This window comes from Limulus polyphemus, unplaced genomic scaffold (genome assembly GCF_000517525.1).
Source record: "Limulus polyphemus unplaced genomic scaffold, Limulus_polyphemus-2.1.2 Scaffold765, whole genome shotgun sequence".
NCBI classification, from domain to species: domain Eukaryota; kingdom Metazoa; phylum Arthropoda; class Merostomata; order Xiphosura; family Limulidae; genus Limulus; species Limulus polyphemus.
The window spans coordinates 40,033-62,198 of NW_013666375.1; the positions used below are offsets into that span (position 1 = coordinate 40,033).

The 22,166-nt window shown below is 35.8% G+C and overlaps 1 protein-coding gene across 1 annotated transcript in view; it reads left to right on the plus strand.

The window, feature by feature from the left end:
• Window positions 1-22,166, plus strand: part of LOC106460401 — a 122,238-nt gene that overhangs the window by 20,159 nt on the left and 79,913 nt on the right. The window contains exons 2-4 of the mRNA XM_022387115.1: window positions 13,055-13,095; window positions 18,465-18,643; window positions 21,630-21,883. Of these exons, the coding sequence (XP_022242823.1) occupies window positions 18,512-18,643; window positions 21,630-21,883 (386 nt within the window). The 5' untranslated portion in view covers window positions 13,055-13,095; window positions 18,465-18,511. The remainder of the gene's footprint in view (window positions 1-13,054; window positions 13,096-18,464; window positions 18,644-21,629; window positions 21,884-22,166) is intronic.

Here is a 22,166-nt window from a genome sequence, read left to right on the forward strand (position 1 = left end):
ATGACATTGACTTGTTGGAAAGGGTTCAGAAAAAGGTTATTAGAAGGGTGCCTGGGATGGAGGGGTTGTCATATGAGGAGTTAGCGGATATCTGATTGAAGTGTTTAAGATTGTAAAGGGAATTGATAGTGTTGGTGCATCATCTTTTTTATATTAACAGTGAGAATAGTATGACTACGAGCCACAAATATAAATTTTGGCAAGGTAGGAGTCATCGTCATCTAAGACAGTTTCATTTTTCTAACAGGGTGGTTGGCCTCTGGAATGGGTTCCCTTCAAATGTTGTAGAGGCAGAAAATGTAAGTGAGTTTAAGAAAATGCTTGATAAGTATATGAATGAAAAGGGCTGGCTTTAGGATTATTTAATTTTAATTATTTTAATTTAGTTTAGAGGATGGAATAACTGAGATTATGTGCTCTGTCAGTTATATCTTCCACTTGTGATCCTGGGTAGCATAATCTGATTGTTTTCTCCCTATTTACCCCATCATGTGACATCAGTAAAACATGCGCATTCCATGAATCATGGGAAGAATTATGCACTCTGTGGGCTACAACACAGCATGAAATGTGAACTTCAAAAGCAAGAAAGAAAAATATTTGTAACTTTTCATTTTAGTTTTATTTACTCTTCAAATTGAACACTTTCAGGGACTCTGCAGAAGTACATCTAGTACTAATACAGTATTTTGTAATTGTTTTTATCACTATGTCAGCGGTTAGACTGTAGACACAAAAATCACTATTATCACTTTAGCAAGTATGAAAAAGCAACGTCTTGGCAAAGACTAGGGAGAAAAATGTCATAAATAACAATGCAAAATGGGGAACAAAATGCAAAACTTCTTTTAAAAAATAAAAAATAACAGCAGCAAAATTGTCAGGTTATGAGTTTTATAACATAACAATTGCTTCCAACTTCACATTATTACTGGTGTTATTTTTACCAGATACTTTATTGTCAATTCCATTATTACCAGACACCTTGCAGTGGATATGTTTAGAAATGTGACTAAATAAAAGCACTTGATGGTAGTGTTCTTCATGTAATAACCTTTGTTTTTATTAAAAACGTGTAGTAATGTTAATAAGTTGTATACAAACATTTAGAAATAGAGTTCCAGATGCTACTAATCAACGTGAGAATAATGTAATAACTTTGGGGTATCTTTCTTATTTCAAGCTAAGTGAAAAGGTACATTCCTTCTAAAATCTTACATTCTACAAAGAAAACTCATAAATGGCTAGCAGAGCTACTGATACACGAAAAACACCTCACAAATATATATATATAATAATATAAAGCTTACTAGCAGAATTTTGGGTGCTGAAGCATATGGGAATAAAATAAAATTACTATTAACACCAGGGAGATAATAATTATTGAACTTTTCCTGGCATGAATAATAAAATTTGTAAGTTTTTTTGTTTAAACTAATTACAAATACAGAAGAAAAATATCTGTCATTTAACTTATTTTAAAATGGATTTTATTATTTTCACTGCTACTGTTAAAAAATACTTGGAACCGATTTTCATAAATTATTTAGAAAGTTAGCAATTATTTAATGTTTTTGAGAAAGACTAATTAAAAAAAAGTTGTCTTACTTTACCAACTTCCATCATTTTGATAGGACTTCCAAAAAACCTTTAAAAAGTGTTAAATGACTAGTAAGTTAAATAGATGCTTACAATTGTAGACAAGTAAAGAAGTAAATTATCAGGGTTTGTTTTAAATCAAATGTACTAAAAAACATTCCTTATTTTTTAACAACTGAGCCTAACTGTAAAAACCTGAAGTTTCAGTATCAAAAATTGTAAATATATGCACATAAGGTATGGAGTACAATCATTTGGAAAAGTTTTACCTGTATTTCTGGTGTGAAATAGGCACTGAGCTGTGGATATAGAGAAGGATTTAGGGATGATTTTCAGTAAACTCCTAAAACATTTTGTAGCAAGTCCAGTTTTATTAAAAAAGATAAAAAAGTCTTCGGTTTTATTTATTGTGATTTTGATTTTCAGAACAAAAAAATTCATTTTACATGTGTACAACAATTTGGTAAGGCTTCATTTGGAGCACTGTCTAAAGTTTTTGTCATATTATAAAGTATAAAGATATCAACATGCTGGGAAAAGTATATATGAGCTACAATTATACTTAGTTTAAATAACTTAGGAATGGGGACTTTATTGAGGTGTTTAAATCTAAAATGTATAGAGGTTTGGACAGTTATTCTATGAATAGTCTGTTACCGAAGGAAGGAAGTGACTGGAAATATAAACTCCTATGTTTATACACTCTAGGTAAATGTATTTAAGCTGTAGATGCCCACATACAGACTTGTTCTATGAGAAGCGTATTTTTAGTTAGTTATAAACTTATGCCTGGTGATGTGGAGTATGCAATTTCTCCAGATTTTGTTTTACTCCTTTTAGGTTGGTGTATTGATGTGAAAATTACATTTGAATCGGTTATACAGTTAATTACAATGTGATGAAAAACTAACTTATTAAGCTTTTTCCAACAAAAACCAACTCAAAAGTTAAAATTATCACTAGTAGAAATGTATTTCCAGTCGGTACTTCCCTCCTCTCTCAAGATTAGCTTTTCTCATTTTGTGCTGCCCTCTATATGCGAACTTTTTCAGAAACTCATGCCACAAGCCTTCATCCTCCCTCTGTTGGAATCTAAATTATCATGTGTCACCTCTCCACTAATATGAGAGCACTACTACCACATGACAGATGTAACTCCCTCTACATGCCACTACCGAACCAGCACTTCGAAGTTTGGCAGAAGACGTGACCATCGGAATATTGTGGGATGGACGGGTGGGAAGTGTGAGACGTACTTATTGCAAATACATTTCCATTTAGGAAAATTATAATTATAAGGTACTTTCCCTCTGGTCACAAGATTAGCTTGAATCCCACATTGAAATGGAGGAGGGACTGGTACGAGGGAAGAACAGGTGTATCCCCTGGATACGTCTGGAAGACACCCCTGAAATGAGAGGAAAGATCAGATGATCTAAGGAGGTGTAGTGCACCACAGCTGAGCCAGGTATCTATTCGCCAGGAACCTTAACATGATTGGGAGGACCATACATGGCGAAACATTAAAGGGAGCACATCCACATGGGAGAGGATGGTTTAACAATGTGATCTTAATCAGAATCACTCAATCCCATGATGGAAAATGGGCAAGTGAGGATGTGTCCCATGGTGTAGAATGGCTAGGGTGTGACAGACTGTATTCAGTAAGTCAACTACATCCAAAACTCGCTGGTTACCGACATCCTCAAGAGGGTAGGATGAGGATCCTACTGTCTTCATCTCCAATCCCAGAGAAGTCCATCACATGCACTCAACCCCCACGACCATGAAATCAGCCCCAAACGGCCCCAGGTTGGTAAGAACCTCATCACTCAACGTGGGAAAACCCAGGACGGAAGTGGAAGTAGGCCATGTAGACCTTCTGTGACCCACAACACAGAAGACAAGTTGAGAGGGGAAGAGGGACAACTCAAAACCTGTGTGAGGACTTGTGTGATTGATTTACTCAATCTCCAAAATCTCACTTGCTGGGTACTGGCATCCATGCAAGGGTAGCAAGAGGGCACTCTATCAGAGGGGTGAACTGGATTTGGGTGTCTCAACCCCGGGAAATATTAACTCATCTGGAGAAACTTATAACTCCCTCTACAGTGGCAGAACATCATTACCCTACTCTGCACTGAATGGCTATAGCCATCTTAGTTGAACCCATCCAGCAGGTTGCCTCCATGGTCAACCACCACAGAGGCTTGGAACTGGTAAATAGTAAGGACTCCCATACTCCACTGGAACAAAGAGGGGGAGTGCAGTGAAGAATCCGAAAGGACTGCAACACCTGAGACAGTGTAATGGGTTATCACAAAACCCTATATTGAAAAGCAGATTATACCAATTTATTCAATAGAAGCATGGCAGGGATGAGCAGCAATCCCTTTCTGCTTTACCCATGCCAACCATGGGTGGTATGGTTTGGGACAGGCATATTATGACGCAGTTATCACGAGGAATTTACACTCTAGTGATTTTGTGAAACACCCTATCACAAGGGTGTGTGTACATAGCCATAAAAAATGTACAAGAATCAACATAGCTTACAATGTGAATTTTATAGCAAGATGCCTATGGATATAGCCATCTAAGTGGAATATCTGGTCAGGCACCACTCACCACAAAGTGGGATCCAAAGTGAAGCTGAAGCAGGGCTCTGAAAGAAAAGAAAGCATTAATGAGGACTTACCTCATGTCACAGCCTTGCCGAAGTCAGTAGAATAGCCACAGGAAGCAGATGATAACCTGAGGAAGCAGAAACGGTGATATGGTGTAAGTAGTGGGAGATGAACGTGTGCAGAGTCGTCCACATGTCCCATGCTACAATCTCTTCCAATAGTGGATGAAGACAAAAGGCAAGGGAGAAGGTAAAATGATGGACATGATGTGAGGAAACATGAAAAAGATCACGCTGTGAAGGAGACAAGGAGGAAAAGGCCAACTGGGTCAAACTTTGAACCCAATTGTTCAGGTTAATTGGGGAAAGATCATGGGAAAAGGAAAGGTTCCAAGGGAGTAAAAGGTGGGAATGAGGAACCCTGGAATAAAGCTATGCAAGTAATATATCAATGGAGGGCACTCACAAGACAGAGGAATCTACCTGGAGCAGGATGAGGGCAGAGAGGCAGATTGGGAAAAGGAGGACTGATCTTCTCGAGCCACAGAGGTCTTGGGAAGGAAAGCATGATCCAGATAAAGAATAAAATAGGAGGAGTGGTAAAAGGCTCAGGTAATGCTGAGGCTCAAAATACCCGACCTACGATGCCCATTGGTCAAGGAGGAGGAGCAAATACGCCTTAAGAGAAAAGTGAAACAGGGAACAAATAGACAGAGGTTCAAACAGAGGTAAAGTGAGGGCATGAAGGACCACATTAATGTCCCAAACCGGGAGCAATAGACACCTCAGTAGCTGATGGAGCCAAAAGGAGCAGATAAACATGGGAAGGATAGGGGAAGCAAAGACTCAGCAGAAGTGGGAAAAGGGAATGTATGGGAAAATGCAACCCAAAATCGAGGAGACCAAAGAATTTCTTCCAAAGAGCCACATGAGAAACTCTGAGATACAGGCAAATGTTGAGTGAGAAGCCCAGAAACCCCAGAGTCAATGCCCAGGAATGATAAATGCTCCACTGGCATTGATAGATGGCCAAAGAAGAAGAGCAAACGGAATGGGCTAAATATGAAGCCACTCTGTAAGAGGAACCAAAACTCTTCACCAAAGACCTGACAAAAGCCAGGCAGGAAGATGGAGGATGGGTGGCGTGGGATGGAGCTCTGGTGACTGGGTTGATGGAGCATATTGGGGTTGAAGGAGAGGGATCACCTGCAGTCGTCACAGCAAAGGAAACCAAGATTGAGCAGGCGATGATAGAACAAGCAAAAGGACCATGCATGGAGTGGCATGGATGAGGAAGACCATCCAATGAAGCAAATGGATGTGAACCAAGACACCAGCAAGAAAAGGTCCCTATAAATGAAATTCAAGAGACGAGCCCCTGGACCCAAACCAACCACATAGTTACCCCTACTGTTGTTGACGGGTTGTGCATCGTTGATTAAATTATCAAACTGTGGCACTGTGGGAAGGTGGGACTGGAAAAATGTGGGAAGGAATCAGTGCTGAACTCAGTTCCGACTGCGAAAAACGAGCTACCAAGTTAGGAAGAGTAGAATGTTGATGGACCAAGGCCCCATACAACTCCAGAGAATCAGGAACCAAGTGAAACACATAACACCACAAAAATGACATCATGCAGATGAAGCAACTGAACATTTTTGAGGAAATTTTTTACAATTGTTTCAGTATTTTGTCAAAAGTTAAAACATTAATATTTAAAAGTTAAAAAAGAAGTTAACAATTTATTAAGTTTTAAGTGAACTTTTACATGAAGAATGGCATAAGTAATAAAGAATAGCTTAAGACATGAAGACGAAAGTATCCAACCTTTGCAGACAGAACAGCCCAGCATCGGTGTAAGTAATAATACTGTTTTCTCTCTTATTCAATTAATGTAACTTGTAGTTTCAAGTAAGATCTATAAGTATAGAAATAATGAAGTATTTTTACATGTGAACTATAATCGTTTATGTGAATTAAGCAGAAATGGTTATTGAAAAGTAAGAAATGAATGTGAGTTTTAAGATACTAAAGATTTGAATAAAATCCTATGCATGGTATTACAGGTCAGTATTACAGTTATTTTTTTTTGGTCTAACTGCAAAGTACCTTGAGTTAGTGATTTGTGAGCCCCACTCACCACAACAATCCCCAATTAAATAAATTTGGTGTAATTGGCAGTATAATCAAAACTCCAATGACTTGCCCTAAGAGCACTGCCAATTACACAGATTTCCGTTCAATAAGGAGTCTGGAGACGGATCCTTGTCAAACTCCATCACAGCCCAAGAGGTCCTAATAACAAACAAACCATGTTTGAAGCTTGAGAGCTGAGGAAGACAGACGAGCCAAAGTAGGAGTAACAATGGAGAGGATTTCAGTGAGGAGCCTCCGACAGGTGAAGGGAAGAAAGGTACCTTAAAAGAGTTGTGAGAGTGCGACGAAGGTATGAAAATTGGGGTAATCTGGGTTCGCCTCTGAAACAGGTAGAACCAAAACCAAACACAACTGTTACTCGAGAAAGGGCAAGTCTGCTCGATGCAAGAGCAAATGGATCCAAAGTCTGTGGAGGCAAGGCAAATTAATGCCCATACCCAGCTGAGGGGTCAATTAGTCCACGTGAACTCGAAAATCGGGGAAAGGACTAAATATGGACGGCAAGTGGTTTCATAGAAGAAGAAACATCTAGGGTCATAGGAAACAGATGTAAGAGACAAAACACATATCTGAGAGATAAAGTCTGAAAAGAACATTGACAGACAAGCTGAATCATCAGGTAGTGAGCGGAAAGGCTCGGCAAACTTCGAGGAGGGGGAACAAACGATTAAAATCGTCAACAGTCTAGCCGGGCCCAAAAAGGCTCAGGAGGAAGTGGGGCCAATGTCGGTGAGAGAGGGTGGCTCATATACCGCTCAATCTCCCAGCGAATGAGCGACAATATATCCCTTGATGGTTCGCCCGTGGCTGAAAATATGGCATCGGATTCTGGCAAAGTACCAGAAGTGGTTACTGTAACTTCGGAATTCACAAGCGGAAAACACGAGGAAATAATGCTGAATGAAAATATTAACTTCACAGTTGTTAAGTATAGTAAATAAAGCTAAGAAAAAAAACACTTCAAGGTAATTGAACAATGTAAAAAACAACAACATCTGAACTCAACAGCTTTGCTTCTCCTCCTGACAGGAATTTAGGTCTTTATGACCTAGGAGGGTCAGGTGCGCTGAGACTTCATCCTCCCTTCCGAACCGTGGTATGTCGTCCGTGAATGTAGATTGTTGATACTACAAGAGGGTCGGAGTAAACCGCACTTGCTCCGACCCCTTTCATGTACGTATCACAGTCACATTCTGTGTTTTGCATTGCTTATACAAGTCCATAATGTAAATTACACATTTCACTAGTTAAAGACTAATCGACCATATTTTACATGTAATACCCTTTTAAATATATTATGTTTAGGCTCTAACTAGTATCGGGTTTATATGTCTAACGTTAGGTGACCTGATCACTGCCAAAGGAAAAGTGTTTATATAAGTTATTGGACTTGACATATCAGTTAAAAGTTTGGTAAATTATAATCATATAAAATAAAAGGACCTTTTTTTTCAGTGGTCACATTAAAACTATATGACATCTTTATCACATGGTAGGTTTCCCTAAGCATTTTACTTACATTTTATTATCGAATTTCGCACAAAGCTACTTGAGAGCTATTTTCCAAAGCTATCCCTATGTATGAAGTTATAGACTAGAAGTAAGACAGCTAGCCAACGCCACTCATGTCAAATTCAATCCAATTATAATTTTCAGTAAATGTTGATTTTTCTTCTAACTTTATTCTTTTAACTGTTTTTCAACAAAACTTATTTCGTAAGTATTTATGTGTTATTTGATGTTATATAAACAGTCTATTCTGCTAATTGTTTATCAAATTTGTTATTGCCAAGCCTAACTGAAAAAGTATAGTAATACTAACAATAACAGAAAATACAAGAATATTCGGCAATGACTTTCAATCCGGCGACCTGCACATTGCGGGTCGGATGCCCTAATTACCAACATTTTAAATTTAAAATTTAACGTTTCCGTTAATTCCTGTCCTGCTTAGCAATGCTTGACATTTCAGTAAACCGGGCTTTTTTTAGGATATTCTCCTTTACCTGCAAAAGTTCAATTTAGTTCTTTCTTACAAAATTCAAAAAGCAGAAAAAGGAAAAAAACCTATGAAATTAAAAAAAGGCTTTCGAAATAAGACAAGCCTTCTACCCTAACTCCTAAACTAAGGAATAATTTACGAAATTCACTTTCCACTCGCGAAAACAACAATATCATTATTCATAAAATTATTGACTAAGTTTTGTTAGTTCTCATTTTATTTATGAAATACGCCCACGATATTTATAAAGGAAATACAGAATTACAAGATAAATACACGAAGTAAACTAGAAAAAGTTTAGTCCTACATAAGTATAACAGTTATTTAAATTAAAAAATATTCTGTTTAGTTAGATACACTAATAAATAAAAATATATATGGAGACGCATATATAGGACAAACCGGAAGACCTTCGCACACGCGCATCTCAGAACACATCAGTGCGTTATATACGTATAACCAACACTTCCTATATAAACACGGTACCCCAAACACAGAAACACTTTTTGTAAGTAATCCATTTCTGTACAACTTGTCGTTAGAGCTTTAGAGTCAAATAAGGACATTTCTTGATTAGTAGTTTGACTGTGTGTGTGTATATAGCAAAGGTAGAGAGAGAGAGATGGTCATTTTTGGTCGGTTCTATTTTCATGAATACACACATATAAGTGGTGTTTATTATTGCCTCTGTAGACGGCCTTGCATATTCCACGTGTATAAGAGCAAACAATCCATTAATCTAGGACAAATCGTCTACTCAACCAATAACACGAATTAACACCAAAATCCTCTTCTGTTTGATAAACTCGATTCTTTATCATACCTCCTACTTGGACTTTATTCACTTATTTTCTCTTATTCTACGATTAAATCAACGCATGCAAAATATTAAACTAACAAAACACAGGAATTCTGGTTTTCTACTGATCTTGATTCAGGCAAACTCATCTTTAATTTCAGATCTGTTATTCTGAATAATACTTATAAGTGAACCCATGTAAAGGTCTCAGTTTCCCATTATTTCTGCCAAATTTTCATTCATGTGCCGAATGTTGCTTTCTTTATAAACAAATCCAAATATTCTTGGAGAAATTCCATATTTGCAATCCTGATAACCAAAGGTGAGATTCCTGTCTAATGAATCTACTTCAGAGGCCATATCAAACACTATATTAACAACAATCACAAGCATAACTCAGTGTTTATTTGTTTTCTTTTACGAAACACCCGATGACCAACAAGGTCAGTTACTTGTACTTGTGACGTAAGATAAGAAAAACCATCGGTAGAAAGATATTGAATCAGATCTTAAATGATAATTTATCTAACTCCCAGATACACAAGGAAAGCATTACTCTTTTATATGGGATATTGTTTGATAAATGTTCAGCATAGGAGTAAAACTAGACACTTGTTTACATATTTGTCTTTACATTTAGTACCATGTCAAGCCTCAACAGTGGTTTTATGGATTTTTATTTTTAAAAACACAATGATGAGTGTCTTTTCATCATATTTAATTGCAGTAACTTATTTGTATTGTTTCTTATATGTTGCAGAAAACTGAACACCTTGACCTACATTTAGTCATAAACATAGCCTTTTCAGAGACTTGCAAGTAGCGTTGTACAAGATAAGATTGAGAATTTCATTCTGTACTAAGCTAGCGTGATTCAGTTGGTTGCCTGCATGCTCGTTGTTAATTACGTACTCAATTTAAAATTTATACATTAGAGAGAAAATTTTCACAAGTAAATTTTATCAGGAAAATTCAATTCCAGTACGTCCCGAAAGTAACAAATTATGCCCCTTGAATGTAACCTAATCTTTAAACATAATTATTAGCAAATTGTTTTATTTTAAATAAAATTATATCCACTAATAACAATACTAAGCATGCTTTTTTTTCTGATATAAAAAATATAAAACTGAAGAAACAACACTGAAGATGCCCTATTCTCGTCCCCTAATTAATGATGCCACGAGGAATAAGTAAAAAAAGTAGCACGAACGTGTTGACTTTACTGTTCAAAGACATCTCAAACAATACTGAGATCGTATAAGAAACTTTTAAAAATATGACCTGCATAGGAGAATGCTAGCCAAGTATTTTCAGCGCTTCATATGTACGTGAGCCTTACAGACTAAGAACACAGTTCAAAATTAAATGAAGTAACATGAAAAAGGCATCGTGATAAAAACAAACAAATGGATAGCTACAGTACAATATACAGTACAATAGGTTAGATAAAGTATGCGGTTCAAGGCAGAAGAAGTAAATATTTACACTTATTTCTGCCAAGAGAATCGAAAAATAGGAACGTAATCTTGTCGTATTTTCGATATCGTAAAAACGTTTTTATAACTTTGATCGAAAAAATAATTTGTTGTACATTCAAGAAACTGCAGTTGTATTGAGTGTCATAAAGTACGGTAAAACTACTGAATATTATATATATATATACGTCAAAACTTGAGTAGTATTTCGAAAACTGAGTAAATTTTGGACTGACTATATATATAGTGATTTTTACTATTGTTAATTATATACTTCATGAGCAACCCGTTTTGAGATACACAAGTATTAAATTGATAAACCTGTCTTCAGTTCCACATTATGTACATATACAAAAACTGATATTGTTATATGTACTGATACAATATTTTTCTTGTCATGATACATGGGTGTTAAGCAGCTCCAACGTATTAATTCTCGTCTATGTTACCGTGCTTTTATGATGAACTCACCAGTTCAACAGTGGTTTGCTAAAGATTTGTATAAAAAAATACAATTGCAGTTTTGTAACAATATTTTGATTTCACTCTAAAACTATTATTTAGCTTGTAACTGATTTAGTTCTTATGTTATGTTTTTTGTTTGTTTGTTTTTTTAATTTCGCGCAAAGCTACACGAGGGCTATCTGCGTTAGCCATCCCTAATTTAGCGGTGTAAGACTAGAGAGAAGGTAGCTAGTCATCACCACCCGCCGCCAGCTCTTGGGTTACTCTTTTGCCAACGGATAGTGGGATTGACCGTAACATTATAACGCCCCCACGGCTGAAAGGGCGAGCATGTTTGGTGTGATGGGGATTCGAACCCGCGACCCGCAGATTGCGAGTCGAGTGCCCTAACCACCTGGCCATGGTTTATATTATGAGGAATACGTGTTTGCAGATGTTTCTAAAGCTAATCAACTTTTTCTCCTTGTTTTGAGAGCCAGCTTTATTTACTTTTATAATTATAGAATGCTTAAACATCAAATCCAATAAGGCTAAAACCTAATAAAAGAGATTTGACCGAATGATAGCTTTTTCCAGTAATCCTACAGTTATAAAAGCCTCCCCAAACAGAATTTTTAAAAGGAAGCAGGCTGAGATTCTCTGTCTAGCTTTCAGAACGGATCGCTTACAGGCAATATTAAACACACACACACAAGTGTTAAACAAGTACTAATCAAAGTTAGTTATCGTATTCAAATATGCAGGAATAGATGTAGAATGGTACATAAAATCATTATATACATACAAATCTTGAGACAGTTGGCGCTGGTAATAATTATAAATAAAACTGCCCTTAGCATATAATCATACACATGTTATATTTCACACATATATAAGAAAAAACAGAAGAAGACGTATTCAATTTTTGATGTATTTAAGTTTTAATTATTGTACCAGCAGTGAGGATGATTGATATTAACATCAAATAAATAAACTTTGTAGTCACTACTGGTGTTAAAACCCTAAATTTTACGCACGTCAAAACACATGGTACATTCTGCCTTTTCATTGCATTTTGCTTATTTGTTTCGGATATTCGCACAAAGAAAACAGGACTTACCTGCTCTAGCCGTCTATAAACTTGATATAATAGACTAGAGAGAAATCAGATAGCGAACATCACTAGCTACTCCAATCGAATAGTGGGATCTTTAGGCAATGGAGCGCGAATCATGGATCCTCGGATTCACAGTCAGGAATAATAACAATAGGACACGCCCGGTCCTTTTCTTGTACTGCATGCTTATGCTATCCATCTCCTTTTTTGTGAAAGATCAGTAGTAGTTCTATGGGTTTGAGATTTGTTTACACCAGCTACAAACCAAACGTACATATATTTACTCTCAAAAGCACGAAAACAAGAGTAATGAGCCTGGGAATATGTAAAAATATTTTACAAGCGTATAATTTAGAAACATATAATTAGATAAAGTTACTAATTGGACTGTAAACCATTTGGAAAGTCTCCCAAGTGGGACAGCGGTAAGTCTGCTGACTTACAACGCTAAATTCCGGAGTTCGATTCCTTGCGGTGGACATACCAAATAGCCCATTTTGTATTTGCTCTAAATAGACAAACAAGCCGTTTCGAAAACTAAAAAAAAAAAAAACAATGTTGCGTGACTTGCGATAAAAAGAGTAAGAAAATGTAAGCCAACCATTGAATAGAACAAATGAATGATAACATGTGAACCTCTTGATAATACTTATAGATTGTAGCATCTAAATTAACACTCATCGGACACTTGCGTGGAGTCAGGTCTTTGGTAGCAGTCGCTTCTCTTCCTCTGGTGATACAAGCCTGAAATAATGTTCAAATTAGGAACTATCTTTAATATTTTAAACTTTCCATTTTCGCTGTTTTCAGATTTTTTCTGTTTTTTGTATAGATGGCGCAAACTAATTCAGCCCAGACGAAAGGAAAAAACGAGTATGTAACACTGTTTATTATATTTATTTTAGAATAAGTATTTAATGTGATTTTAACCACGGTATTATAATACAGATAATTAGGATTGAAATTACTCTTACAAATTATATCTACATTTCAAGAAGAAAGTTAATGTTGCCGAACAAATATTCATTAAAGTAGGTAGTAAAATTAGTAACATTAATGGCTCATAATGAATAAGAAACGAAACTACCATAGCAAAAATACCTTAGAAACAGAGCCACCAAAACAGTTTTGTTAGAAGACTAAGTGTTGAACAATATACTAAAAAAATACTCCCACATTGTTTTCAAATCATGTCTTTGTGGTTTGTTTAATGTATAATATTTTTCAATTATTTAATTTTCATAAAAAATTGTATATTTGACCACTGCTATATTAGATTTTAATATTGTTTGTTTATAAATACAAAGCTACACAATGAGCTATCGGTGCTGGACCCACCCGATTTTTAGCTTTGTGAGCTGAGCCACTGTGTGCCGGTGGGGGGGGGGGGCTTTTCTAAAGTATTTTAAAGGTATCTAAGCGAAACTTTATACGGTTTGTTGATATATTGTCTTTGTAATCCAACATACTCATACATTGTAAGATCGTAAGCATTGTAATCTGTACATTTAACATGTTCGTACAATGTAGCATTATACATTAAACATTATCTATAAATTTAACGTGGTCATACATTGTAACGTCATACACGACTTAAACATTATAATCTATGATGTCCTGTACATATATGATATAAATTTCTCAATTTTGTATCAAAATATTGTACTTAAGCTTCGTAATTTATGATGTCTTGAAGATACACGCAATCCTCACCTATATATCAAAGCGATGGCTAGGGTGCTCAATTCGCAGTCGCGAGTTCGAATCTTGTCATCATCCTGAGGTTGCGTTTTAACGTGAAGGTCAATCCCACGTTTCGTTGGTAAAAGAGTAGCCCAAGAGTTGGCGGTGGGTGGTTTTAACTAGTTGCTATCCTTCTATTCTATAACTTTAACATTAGGGACGGCTTTTTGCGAAATTCAAATATAAAGCAAACAAAACATAAGTCTCCTTTCCATGATGTTCAGTTAGCAATGGATCGTTATTTTATAGTCCTTAGTATTCTGTGGAAACGTTTTGTAATTTTACATTCCATAAACTAGCATTAGCTCCACTTCCGTCAATTTGTAGCTCCTGAACTTCTATGAGCGTTGCGTTTATAACTTTATCGTTCCTGAAATTCTGTTGGAGTGTTTTATATAAGTTTAGAGTCCCTAAAGTCTGTTGGCACGGTTTCGTTTATATTTATAGTCCCGGATGTACATGGTGCTCTTTCTATAAATCTATAGTCTCTAAAATTCCATTGGTTTGTTTTCTTAAGTTTATTTTTCCAAAGTTTCTTTATCACTGCTTCCATAAGTTTTGCAGTTCTTCAAGTTACATTATCACAGTCTTAATTTTAACTGGAATGCTTCTGTAATCTTATAGTTTCAGAAGCTCTGTTGCTATATTTTTGTTTGTTTGTTATGAATTTCGGGCAAAGCTACACGAGGGCTATCTGCGCTAGCCGTTCCTAATTTAGCACTGTAAGACTAGAGGGAAGGCAGCTAGTCATCACCACCCACCGCCAACTCTTGGGCTACTCTTTTACTAAAGAATAGTGGGATTGACTGTCACTTTATAACGCCCCCACGGTTGAAAGGACGAGCATGTTTAGTGTGACGGGGATTCGAACCCGCGACCCTCTGATTACGAGTCAAGCACCCTAACCACCTTTTTACTTACAGCCAATTTACTTACAAGCAACATCTGAATAAGTTGAACTTTACCTGGGGTATTGGTTTGGTATTGCACTTCTTGGCAAGACTGGATGTCGATGACTAACGGCCTGCAAATATCTTATGGATTGATGAAGTACATATCACACTGCCTGGAAGAATCAACATGCGCAACAGCATTATCTAGTCGGTATATAATCCACATTTAACATTCCTAACACATCACCATAAGGTGACAGTGTGGTGCGGTTTCATAATTGATTTTGTTATTGGACCGTAAAGGTTTGAAAAACCACCGGAATGTGGACTGTAAACCTACTAAGTCAAGGATGCACTGTACCATGCAATACTCACAACCAATTCGATGCCTATGCTACAGCAATGAAATGTGCCAGATACTATAGTTTTCATACCTCTCCACATATGGCTCACCAGGTGAAACACTTTCAGGACTGGTTCATTTTATGTTACATTCTTCGTGAATTGCCGCCTTATTTACCGGACCTAACACCGGCTGATTTCTGGTTATGGAGGACCTAACACCGGCTGATTTCTGGTTATGGAGGTATCTGAAGTCATGCGAGTGCCATGAAAAGCCTCGCACAATTCCAGACCTCAAGGATGCAAGTGTCCAGAAAGTGATCAGCATACCAGATCAGATACATGTTGTTGCTGTAACGTCCATTTTATCTGGAATGCAGTACATTTTAGACGCTGGAGGAGCACATGTTGAACAGTTACTTTGATTGATCAAAAATATGGTCATAGTCACGCCCTTAATTAGAAAATTTGACAATTGTGGCATTTCCATCCACGTAAAGCTATTAACATTCCTGTGCAATTTCTTCCTGTTTTATGCTCCTTTATTCCTAATTTCAGACTTCTGCAAGTTTAGCCGTTGTATGCTCGACCATAGATACAAGGAATTTTGTAAAAACTATATTTATCGACTTGTTCTATTTTACCCTTTACATCCGTGAATTAATTATTTAACTTACAACACGGGGAGAAAGTTACAATAAAGTCTGTAAGAATCTTACCTATTCTTGTTGACATTCCTAGAACATAGGGCAGACAAACCTCATACCATCTACTTTTAACTTTGCACATAGTGACATTATTAATTTATTGCTATGCTTCTTACGTAGCCAATCAATAATTATAGACCCTGTCCCTGTTTCGAGAAAACTAACACAATCGTTAAAAAAGATTTACAGTACTCTAAATACAAACGTGTAAAAGGCGGAAATTTTCTAATACAAAGTTACTTAAATTAAATCTAGATTTACTATTCTGGTCCAATGACTCATTGGATTTTTCTTTTCTAACTGTATGTTCTATCCTCCCATTAACCTTAATCGTTTAAAAACACATTTCTGTTAACACGGTAAAATCCTCTTTGACTGAAAAATTGTTGTTAACCGAAAAATGTATGTCTAGACTTAAAATTTCCATTTGCTCAGATGACACAATTACATTTAATAAGTTAACTACTTGATGACTGGACAGTACTTTGATTGTTTTGGAATTTCGCGCAAAGCTAAACGAGGGCTATCTGCGCTAGCCGTCCCTAATTTAGCAGTGTAAGACTAGAGGGAAGGCAGCTAGTCATCACCACCCACCGCCAACTCTTGGGCTACTCTTTTACCAACGAATAGTGGGATTGACCGTAACATTATAACGCCCCCACGGCTGAAAGGGCGAGCATGTTTGGTGGGATGCGGATTCGAACCCGCGACCCTCAGATTGTGAGTCGAGCGCCCTATCCACCTGGCCATGCCGGGTCAGTACTTTGATATATTAAAATAGTTGTTGAAGAGGCACTAAACCTATAACCTTAACCTTAACCTATTACTTTAATCAACAACTGTAAATATATAGGGAACAGAAAGAATTAGATTTCTTATCCCGTAAAGATGTTACCAAACGTTATTTTTCGTTGACATAGGTTTGGATTCAAGTTTCACCAAAAGAGGGAAATGTGTGTCATTGTAGAAAAATCCAACAAATGAAACCTTTTCGTTACCAATCGCTGAGAGATGACTAAAACCCTGAAACAATAGGTACTCGAAGTTAAAGTGATACTACTTTGTCGTAATTATTAACAATTGATTAAGCCCCTAAAAGCCCTGTGCCGTATCCTTAATTTAGGCTTACACAAAAAACAAGGTACTGAAAGAAACGTCAACGTATAACGTCTGATTCATCTTATTTTTTACTCAGACACGAATCTCATATAACTATCGTTCACTTGTCAAGCTTAGTTATCCTAAGCATCAGATGTTTATTGTCAAATAGAACTCGAAGGGAGGAAACATTGAGCAAATTCCGTTTTTGTTGTTAAAATAAATAATAATTTCGTCTCCTCGTATTTCAAAATTTTGCGTATGGACGAATGTTTCGAAAGTGGGAATTTACTGACTGAATTATCCTCAATGAAAGAAGATATGTGCAGCCACAGTCGTACTGATTCTCCTTGTGTCAGACACCTCTATCAGCCATTGGTAAAGCTGGTTTTTCGTTTACTTTTAATGTCTGTTTTATACAAAAGCATTGTCAGATAGAATTTTATTATAATCAATGACTGATTAATCACGTAATGAAATTACATGATTTATATATATATATATACACAGTTAAGCACAAATATACACAATGGGTTATCTGTGCTCAGCCTACAACGGGTATCGCAACCTGGTATTTAGTGTTGTAAGCCTGCAAAATTACCGCTTAGCCACTAAAAGGGGGAGGGGTATATGAGAGTATGGATTCACTTCTTTCATTACATTTATGTATTTTCACTTTTTACCTAGTTATAATTTGAGCACTGCTATAACACTTTATTTATTTGTTTGTTTGTTTTGGAGCAAAGCTACTTTGGGCTATCTGCTGTGCCCGCCGGGGGGATCTAACCCTATATTTTAGTGTTATAAGCCTATAAACTTACCGCCGTAACACTGGAGGACTGCTATCACTTAGTAATTATAATTGTCTCGAAGTAAAAATGGCTTATTTCCTTCTAATCAATTTTTATTTTATTTCTAACTAAGCACAAAGCTACACAATGGGCTATCTGTGCTCTGCCCACCACGAGTATTTAGCGTTTCTAGCGTTGTAAGTCCGCAGACAAACCGCTGTGCCACTGGGGGCACCTTTTAATCAAGAAATATCGGAGAGGTAGCTTTCTTTAGATAGAATGCATATAACATTTCCAAAACAAATACTTGTTTCTCCATTTACAGAAGAACGTTCTAGACAGACTTTGCTCATACACAAATATAGAAGTATTTATTCATCAAATTATTTGTAAAAGTTCAAAACGTTTCGAAGTTTCAACCTTGCATTTCTCAACAGAATTGTTGAGTTTGGAATTACTGTTATTACAATTATAAATAAAAAGAAAACACTTGGCTTTGTAGTTATATTTTCTTCTCGGCTACAGTACAGATCTTTAACGTTGATAGTTAGGATTTAAGTAGCTTTTTAGAATATTATTAATTGCGATAAATTTTATTATCCTAAACATTTCTTCGATTTCATTAAAATATTACACTATTTACATTACCTTTTTTTTTACCCCTACAGGTTTGTGGTCCCGCTTAAAACAAACAGTAGGTTTTTGTTATCTTCTTATGAAGCAAAAGTTTCTAAGACTGAGATTCAGAGATGTAACAACTAACTATTTAGGTGAAATAAAATACAGAGTTCTTGCTTCTGAAGAAGAGAGGGAACTGGAAAATCCTAAAGTATTGAAGAAATCAAATGTAAGTCGTGTTAGCCAATAAAACGTTTAAATATTACCGTTTTATTAATGGATAGTGATGTATTTTAGTTACATTAAATATACAACTGTATACTGTGAAAATGACAAAGGTACCCTCATATATACATACCTGTGTACAAGTGCTTTCTAGTCTGACGAATAATTTAACTAATCCAATTACTATTTACTACTCTCAGCAAAACATCTGCAATAATAGTTTATCTTCAATTTAATATATTGTGTTTATAGGATAACCCAAAGTTTTGTTCTCAGGCCAATACAAAGAAAGACGCTATAACTCTTATTAAGCAGCTGATATCAGTAATTAACAAATTACATATATGTTTTTTGTTGATACATCCATTTGTCGGAAAATCCCTAATGACGGCATGCTGAAACGTAATATTATAAGTAGTTTTTGCTCAAAAGTAATTTAATTTTATAGTCAGAAGTAAAATAAAAGTATAAATTAAAAGCTCTCTTTTTCCAACTGAACTGATCCTACAAATCCAACCAGTCAATCTGCTTTTTCTTACACATAAACCTGAACTGACCCCATGAAGCCAACCAACCAGCTAGCCTGCTTTTTTTTCTTACATGTAAACCTGAACTGATCTTACAAATCCAACCAACCAACCTGCTCTTTCTTACATATAAACCTGAACTGATCCTAAAAATCCAACCAGTCAATCTGCTTTTTCTTACACATAAACCTGAACTGATCCCATGAAGCCAACCAACCAGCTAGCCTGCCCTTTCTTACATATTAACCTGAATTGATCCCATAAATCCAATCAACCAGTCAACCTGCCCTTTCTTACATATTAACCTGAATTGATCCCATAAATCCAATCAACCAGTCAACCTGCCCTTTCTTACATATTAACCTGAACTTATCCCATAAATCCAATCAATCAGTCAACCTGCCCTTTCTTACATATTAACCTGAACTTATCCCATAAATCCAATCAATCAGTCAACCTGCCCTTTTTTACATATTAACCTGAACTGATTTCATAAATCCAACCTACCAACCAACCTGCTCTTTCTTACATATTAATCTAAACTGATCCCACAAATCCAACCATCCAACCTGCTTTTTCTTGCATATAAACCTAAACTTAGCATTCAGTCCCAGTGCTCTACTTATAATTTCATCTCCATAGTTAAGCTTTGGCAGTATCTCTGACAGAATTAAGTTATTATTGTCCTTATTTCAACTGTGCGTATTAATGCCTTGTACTTACCCGTCTCTACATCATTAAACTTCGTCACTGCTAGCATCCTTTACCGCATCGCCTGCTCCGCCGCTTATATCTTCCATCCTTGCCCTTGTATAGCATAATCTAATTATTTTCTCCCTATGTAACCCACAGACATTCAATCCACATGTTGTATTAAAGAATCTCCTATGGCAATAACCTCCTTATGTTTCCATCCCCATCACTATCTGTCCCTTTTGTTATCCTTCCCTCCTTGCCACAACCAAACATCGCAAGATCTCTTTACTTTTAAAAAAAAATAAAATAAAAAGATTTTATTAACTTCTAAAAAGGTGTAACATTTTTATGGTATTTATTCGAAGAAAAAGTCTATTGACAAAACAAGTCAATTTAATTTTATCTCAAAGTAGAGGCGGGACGAAATCTATAACTCACAGTGAATATAAAACACGATTTGAGTTCATTGTGTTTTATTATGTTATTCAAAGTAAGGGTTCAGCCAAGGGCTTAAGTGATTAGGAAGGCGGTTAAACAACAGAGCTGATAAACTGTAAACAAAGTAACTTTCACTTTAAAAACTGGCAGCGACAAAGATATGGAAAACGTTATCATTGTTATTTATTATTACTGATCACAATAGCCCAAACTAACCAATATATGAAACTTACTGATTATCTATACCGAATTTCTTGTGTTACTTGAAACCACCGCGAGAAGTCCGTGGAAATATATGATTAATAATATCATTGTTCACAAATTCCTCAAAACTCGTATACTTTACAGAAACTTTTATGGCGAGACTACGCGCGTCATAAACTTTTACATTTAAATATATAATCACACCGACTAATATAATCAGATATTGGGAAGACGATTGTTCTCGAGACCATGAAAGAATGTATGAATCATAAAAACCATAAATAAATCTATGAAATATAAAATAGTCTACGACTAAATATTGTATTTTATTTTTCGAAGTTTAGTGTGTTGAACATTATTTAAATGATTACATTAGATCAGTTATCGGTATAATAGTGTATTAGACTTAACAATATTTATTAGGGTTAACTTAAATAGAGATATTTTACCGTGTTTTGCTGTTTATTTTAACCCTCTTAAAATTTGTTAATAGCTTTGTGTCACTTCTAGAATTTTTAAATCATTTTTATTTTCAATCTTTTGACTAATTCCAATGATTTTTTAAATTATTTTCTTCTATAATTTCCAATAGTATTTGTTTGTGGGTGCATTTTGACATTAAGTTTTTCTTTTTGATATTATTTATTCATCGCTATGGCAATAAGAGGTTGTGTAAATGACCCAAACATATTCTGTTATTTCTGTGGTAAATTGGTTGTAAAGAAAGAAAGGCAACACATTACAGAATTTGTAGAGTTTTTTTTTATTTCCTGTTGTGTGTGACAAATATGTATGACACAATAGACAGACATAAATATGGTTAGAGACATTCGAGTGAATATATTATAGTATAGCTAAATTTTAAATCAAAATTATTTGATTTGTTGAAGAAGTTGAAATATCTTTTGAAGAAGACAGAGGGATGTTACTAATTCTATTATCAATTGTATGTTTATGTGAGGTTGGGAAAATTTAAAGTGACCAATACAAGATGTTGTTTGCCCAGAAAACTTTTAAAAAAACGGCTATTACTTTTTAGCCTTAGAATGATGGTCAAAGGAGTTATTATAAAATTCTACTATTACGAAATAAAAAGAAAATTTCAAGCGTGTATTTTTGTTATAGGAATTTGAGGAGGTCTTCTTTTGTGGTACTAATCCAGCAGGAAATTACATCATTCTAAAAATCACAAGACGACAAAACCAGGCGACCGAAGTTCAACTACATATGAAGTATGGAGAAAATGGATACTACCAACTTCCTTTCAATCCAGAATCCAACAATTGTGCAAAGAAAGATGAGTTTGATACAGCGGGTGTTCACGTCAAATGCTTAGAGCCACTTAGGAGGTGGAGAATAGCTTACAACGGACTTTTAAGGTATAGTTATACCAACAGCAAGCATTCCTGCTGAAGAAACTTCAGAGTCTTCGGTAATGCCAGCTAAAATGAGATTTCTAACACAAAACCACTACTTCTTATGACTAAATGAAATGGATGATTTATTATGTGTCAAAAAACAATTTCCCCAGATTTTTTTTTGTCTTGAATTAACCCCTGTTTCAAAATATTGGAAGTTTTCCTGTGGGTTAGATGGTCCGGCATGGCCAGGTGGTTAGGGCACTCGACTCGCAATCTGTGAGTCGCGGGTTCGAATCCCCGT